This window comes from Bos javanicus, chromosome 2, assembly GCF_032452875.1.
Source record: "Bos javanicus breed banteng chromosome 2, ARS-OSU_banteng_1.0, whole genome shotgun sequence".
In the NCBI taxonomy this organism is placed as follows: domain Eukaryota; kingdom Metazoa; phylum Chordata; class Mammalia; order Artiodactyla; family Bovidae; genus Bos; species Bos javanicus.
Window position 1 is genome coordinate 8,992,822 of NC_083869.1, and position 7,089 is coordinate 8,999,910.

Sequence of the window (7,089 nt, forward strand, 5' to 3'; positions counted from 1 at the left end):
TTAAGGTTAGAATTTGCTATACCTGAATCCCTGTGCTTTAAATTGTCATGTTATGTCATTCAGAACTTTGGTCAGGGAATGACCTCTTCCTTATCTTCTGTTCGTTTCATACAGTGAGTAAATTTTTTGCTCATCAAGACTTTATTTGTGAAGTTGAATACTCATGAACAAATGATATATAAGCAATGATAATTTTTTAAAATGGATATGGTTAATAAATTTTCTTAAATTGTTGAATAGTGGTTGTTTACAGTGTTCTTGCTTGGAGAATCCCAGGGACAGGGGAGCCTGGTGGGCTGCCGTCTATGGGGTCACACAGTGTCGGACACGACTGAAGTGACTTAGCAATATTATGTAAAACTAGTTTCGTCAGATGAAGAGTAATCCTGGCACTTTTCTTTAACAGATGCACCTACTTTCATATTTACTGGAGAAAGGTCTCAGTATAGTGAACGCTTGGAGACTGGCTAAGCATTTTCCTGGAATTGAAATATATGAATTTTATGTTATTCATTCAGATTACTGTTTCACATAAACATGCCTAATAAGACTAATCTACAAACAATAAATATGAAAGTTTCAGACTAACTATTATATATGACTTACTATGTTTTCTTTATCTTTTTAGAATTTAATGGCCCCTCCTGGTGTCTGACCCCAGCAGATAGGGGATTGTGTCAAGCCAATGTGACCAGATTCTACTACAATTCAGTCATTGGGAATTGCCTCCCATTTAAATACAGTGGATGTGGAGGGAATGAGAACAATTTTACCTCTAGAAAAGCATGCGTTAGGGCTTGTAAAAAAGGTATAGAGGGCATTCTCCCATTAATTCACTACTGTTTAAGATAATAATTGCATTGAAATCATGAATGAATTTTAATCTGGGAAAGTATGAAATTAGTTCTATTTATGATAAGAAATAGTATTTTCATTTAACTGTGTCTTCTCAACTACATTTTAATAATATTGCCAGATACGTTAACTGCAGTTCCTTTCAATGTATCTTCCTCCCCCAGAAAAATTTAAACAAAACATTTTATTTTTTTAATGTTTATATACTAAGCTTTCATTTTAAAGGATTATACCAAAATATCTCTAAGCTTTCTAATGCATAGAAATTTAATGTATTTATTTTCTTCTGAAAATAAAAATGATCCAATTTATAGAATGTGTGCATGCTAAATCACTTTAGTCATGTCCAACTCTTCATGACCCCATGGACCATAGCCACCAGGCTCCTCTGTCCATGGGATTTTCCAGACAAGAATACTGGAGTGGGTTGCTATGCCCTCCTCCAGGGGATCTTCACAACCCAGGGATCAAATCAAATTTCTTAAGTCTCCTGCATTGGCAGGTAGACTCTTTACTACTAACATCACCTGGGAAGCCCATTTATAGAGTGTTAATATGTAAATAAAAATCATCTATAACTCCACTCAGTCATGTTACAGCCACATGTCCACTTTAATAAAATAAGCATTAATTTCTAACTGAAGATGGATAATAAAAATCAATAATGTTTACCCATTTATGCAAACTGACATCCTTAGAAAGAGGATGTTTACACAAAGAAATAGATAAATGACTGTTAAACCAATTACACTTTTTTGATTTAAAACACTAAAAGATAATTTGAAGAAATTTTAGATTATGTTTTGTTGTTAGTTTATTATGTATAAATTTATTTATCTTCCTTTTCTAGGTTTCATCCAAAGAATATCAAAAGAAGGATTAATTAAAACCAAAAGAAAAAGAAAGATGCAGCGAGTGAAATTAGAATATAAATTTGTTACATTACAACATTATTTCTAATAAACATTTTGGACAAACATTTTCATTGTGATTCTTATTGTTTCTCTCCTGAAATCTTTTTAATGAAAATCTCATGAATCTTCTATGCATATATTACCTGCTATTAATACATTTACATCAGAGTTCCTTTTCTAATCTAATCAAATTGCTTATTCTGTGGCTATAACTTATTAACTGTCTACCATGAATTTATTATTCTCTTGATTCCTTTCTAACTATCTGCCATTTAACTACAATTTATCATACTGTTGGCCCCATCGAGTCAGTCTGTTTTACCATCTGGTGGTTATCTGTTTGAGAATATGTCATCACTTATTTGTTTTTATCACATATACAATTATATTCTTTATAGCCTATGTTCAGATGAACAAATATAACTATTAAAGATCAAGTGGTTTGGGGTTCAACATTTAAAATGGTGGCAAGCATCTTTTTCTGATTAAGATCACTCAATATTACATTAGAAAGAGCTAGTAACAACAGAATTCTACCAGATGATTCACTCCCTAGACATACTTTGCTCCTTTTACACTAACCAGCGCTTCAAACAATCCTAAGCCAAATCATATCTGAACAAAGAGAGTCAACTCTGTGTCATGTGCCTGCCTGATTTTGATTGATGTAACTTTTGTGTGCTTCTGGCCCATCTTATCAGTAAAGCGGGTTGAACAGTTGTGTGTTAAATACAGATCATGATAAGAAAAGTCCTGGTGGAAAAGAGAAGTTTTTAATGACAACCTGAAAGAAATTATTTATGTACTTTCTAATTTTATTGTTTGACAAAATTTTCTCTTCCCCAAAATGGCAAGAATATATAAACCTCCCGAAACCTATTCATTTATAATTAGGCTTTGCACACAATGCAACCAGTAATTCATGCTTTAATAAATGTCATACTATTTCTGTAAAAAAGGAAGACAAAATTATCAGGAAGGAAAAGTCTCCTAGAAAAATGCGCATTATTCACTCTCAAGCTTTTAACATTTATCTGGAGTTAATTCAGTTTATCTAGATCCATACCTTTCCTTCTCTGCTGAGTCATGTATAGTTTGAGATCTCAAGAGCCTTGTTCACTGCAAATTTCACATTTAAATTTGAACTTGTCATCTAGAAACAACTAACCACTTTGTCCATTTAGTTTAGCTTAATGACTTCTCTCTAGTAATAGCAAATAAATTCTGCTTGTTCCTCAGTCTTAAGAGTTTGAACCCAATTTTGATTTCTTCTTTTCCCTCATATACAGCTTATAATCAGTCTCTAAACACTGTTGATTGTTTTGTCATAAAGTTCATCTAACTCCCAGTCTTTTTATCTCTACTTCATTCTTCACATCATTACTGATTTAATTCTTAAGAATTAACTTGTGTGTTTCACTACTACTCAGAATCCTTCAATGATTCAGTAATTGGTACTTAACTTCACCCTATCCTCCCAATTTAATTTTGATATATGTATGTATTTGTACTTACCTACACTACTCGTTCATGACCATCTCAGTTTAGTTAAAATGGTACTCATAGATCACTGAAAGTATATCTCATTACTTAGTTTATTCATGCTGATTTCATATTTTTAAAATGTGATCCCTTCCAGATCATTCATGTGAAATCAGACAAGCTGATGTGAACTATAAAATCACTATCTTTTGAGGCATAATATGAAGAATCCTAATATACATCCTATGTCATAAAAATTGTATCAGTACAAAATAATGTCAATTTTTTCATGTGAGAAAATTTTTATATCTTGTTTTCAAATATTCAGTACATAAGCACATAAATAACTGCCTTAAATTGAGTCTTCTATGGAATTTGAAAGGTTTTGAAATCAAAATCTCTTGTGAAATATGTCTGTTGTCTTTTATACATGGATAGCAACACCTTTAAGTAAATGTAAACTCTTCTTAGGTCAAGTGGCAAGTTGCCACCAAGGACATACAAATAGCATATTGGTGACTTGATGATTTTCCCCAACAACTACTCATAACTTCATTACTTAGTCAAAAGACATACACTGAGAGATGGTTTGCAATGTTTAATGCATGTGAATATGTTTACTGTGTTTTTAAATAAGATTGTCTCTGGTGGTTTTGTCTTCCCATATTTTGCATAATCAAATGCATCTAACTGTGAATTTTATATAGAATTACATTATATAGCATCTGATGCTTATTTACCAACTTTGTTTATTCTGTTTAAAATTAACAGGTTATACTGAAAATTGATAAAATGTTTTCATTTTTTACTGTATAAGCAATAAAATATATTATCCTAAATAATAAAGTGTGACTGTTATATTACGTTAGACTTAAAAAAATAAAAATTAATGATCTTCAGTTATTGCAAAGGTAAAGAGTTCTAAGACAAAGAAACAAATCATTCCACAAGCTGCACTCTACTTGCCTCCATCTATATATTCTACATTTATTCTATTCCATATGTATTTCTACCAGTCATCTAATTATATAAATATAATATATTCAAATATATATTATATGACAACACATTATATAAATGACTTCCAATCCTGACTAGCCTGTCCAGTTTTCATACCAGAGGAAAGAAAATGACATTAACCAACTATTTAAGGGACTTTCTGATTTTTTCACCTTCTTTCTCAAGAACTTGAGCAAAAACATGTCTTAGTTGACTTCCCTGCAGTTTCCTATGCTTAGGAAACCTTGATTCTTATCAGCCCTTATCAGAGGCCCAACCTCTGAACTACTCTAATCACATAGCTGAAGTCTTGGCTAGAACACCACTTTTAAATTAAAAAGTAGTATTTATACCACTTTAAAAATACACAATGATTCATCTTACCAAAGAAAGAGAAATGTACAGACATTTAATTGTATAATGTAACAATAAGTTAGGACAATGAATATGGTCTCCTCATCACTTTTCTTAAAAATGAGAAAAATTTTGACTCACACAGTCAGAAAAAATCATGGATATTTTTTGTCAAAATTGAAAAAGTCAAAGGTATTTGACTTCAGTATTGATGGATTCCGGACCTCATGTTATCAAAACTCAGTCTCTCTTCACTTCTAATTCTGCTGCCCAACATTTTTTTTTGCTTTTATTTTCTAGCCTCAAAGATTTCAAGATGACTTCCAGAATTTAAGTCCCTTTAAGCTCAGAGTAAAGTTTTCTAGAAAAGTTTGAACTCTCTTACCTCAAAAAATTGAATTAAAATTCTGGCCTCAGGCATGACCAATGAAAGAAATAATTGATAAGCTAGACTTCATTAAAATTAAAAGATTCTGCTCTACAAAAGACAGTATCAACAGCTTAGAAGACAAGCTACAGCCTAGGAGAAAATGCAGAAACACGTTGGATAAAGGACTGCTATTGAAAATATACAAAAAACTCTTAAATCTCAAGAATAAGAAAACACTCCTATTAAAAATAGATCAAAGACCTTAACGGACATCTAAAAAAACCTATGGAGATGGCAAACAAGTTTATGAAAAGATGTTCCATGTCATATGTCATCATGGAAATGTAAATTAAGACAACAATGAGTTACTGTACACACTCATTAGGATGGTTAAAATAAGATGCATGATACCACCAAAATCTGGAAAAGATGTGGTAAAGCAAGAGCAACTCATTCTTTGCTGCTAGGAATGCAAGACAGTACAGCTACTTTGGAAGGCAGTTTGACAACTTCTTTTTATACTGCTCATGGGGTTCTCAAGGCAAAAATACTAACGTGGTTTGCCATTCCCTTCTCCAGATCAAATTGCCAACATCTGTTGGATCATAGAAAAAGCAAGAGTTACAGAAAAACCTCTACTTCTGCTTTATTGACTATGCCAAAATCTTTGACTGTGTTGACCATAACAAACTGTGAAAAATTTTCAAGAGATGGGAATATCAGACTACATTACCTGCCTCCTGAGGCATCTGTATGCAGTTCAAGAAGCAACAGTTAGAACTAGACATGAAACAATGAACTGGTTCCAAATTGGGAAAGGAGTACATGAGGGCTGTATATTGCCACCCTGCTTATTTAACTGACATGCAGAGCACATTATGCAAAATGCCAGGCTGGATGAAGCACAAGCTGTAATCAAGATTACTGGGAGAAACATTAATAACCCCAGATATGCAGATGACACCGCACTTATGGTAGAAAGCCATAAGAGGAAGAGGAACTGGAGAGCCTCTTGATGAAAGTGAAAGAGGAGAGTGAAAAAGTTGGCTTAAAACTCAACATTCAAAAAACTAAGATCATGACATCTGGTCCCATCACTTCATGGCAGATAGATGGAGAGACAATGGAAATAGTGAGAGACTTTGTTTTCTTGGGCTCCAAAATCACTGCAGATGGTGACTGCAGCCATGAAATTAAAGGTGCTTGCTCCTTGGAAGCAACCTAGGCAGCATTTTAAAAAGCAGAGACATCACTTTGCCAAGTCCATCTAGTCGAAGGTCCATCTAGTCAAAGCTATGGTTTTTCTAGTAGTCATGTATGCATGTGAGAGTTGGACTATAAAGAAAGCTGAGCGCCAAAGAATTGATGCTTTTGATCTGTGGTGTTGGAGAAGACTCTTGAGAGTCCCTTAGATTGCCAGGAGATCCAACCAGTCGATCCTAAAGGAAATCAGTCCTTGATATTCATTGGAAGGACTGATGCTGATGCTGAAGCTCCAATACTTTGGCCACCTGATGTGAAGAACTGACTCACTTGAAAAGACCCTGATTCTGGGAAAGATTGAAGGCATGAAAAGAAAGGGACGACAGAGGATGAGGTGGTTGGATGGCATCACCAACTGAAAGGAAATGAGTTTGAGTAAGCTCCGGGAGTTGGTGATGGACAGGGAAGCCTGGTGTGCTGCTGTCCATGGGGTCGCAAAGACTCAGACATGACTGAGTGACTAACACTTTCACTTTCAGAGATGAAAAGAAAATTCTAAAGGACAGGGGAAAATGTGAAGGAATAGGTCACATATAGATAAGTAGGAATAAAAAAGGTATTGTGCGTCTCAATGACAAGAATGGAAGGAAGCCAGAATAAAGTTGGATGTGGAAGTCTGAGGGATGAGGAATCACTGTTTACTTTATTACATACATTTAGTGCTAACTGATCTTTCAGTTACATGCCTAGAGTGCTTTGCTGAAAAATAGAAGTTAATTAAAATGAACATAAAGTTGTTCAAGGTTTTCACTTTCCATCAGGGGCTGTGGGGAAATTTTCTGAATTGTGAACTAGGAGATATTGTTTCTTGTATTAAGACTGACACTACCTCGTGGATGAATTTGTCATCTG

At 33.9% G+C, this 7,089-nt stretch overlaps 1 protein-coding gene across 2 annotated transcripts in view; it reads left to right on the forward strand.

Annotated features, from left to right (window-relative positions):
- TFPI (tissue factor pathway inhibitor) overlaps positions 1–1,834 on the forward strand; it is a 94,134-nt gene extending 92,300 nt beyond the window's left edge. Inside the window, exons 7-8 of one of the 2 annotated variants that reach the window (XM_061433297.1) lie at positions 629–808; positions 1,706–1,834. In XM_061433297.1, coding sequence (XP_061289281.1) covers positions 629–808; positions 1,706–1,815 — 290 coding nt within the window. In that variant the 3' untranslated portion in view covers positions 1,816–1,834. The remainder of the gene's footprint in view (positions 1–628; positions 809–1,705) is intronic. The other variant, XM_061433308.1, reaches the window with a different exon arrangement.
- The last annotated feature ends 5,255 nt before the right edge of the window (positions 1,835–7,089 follow it).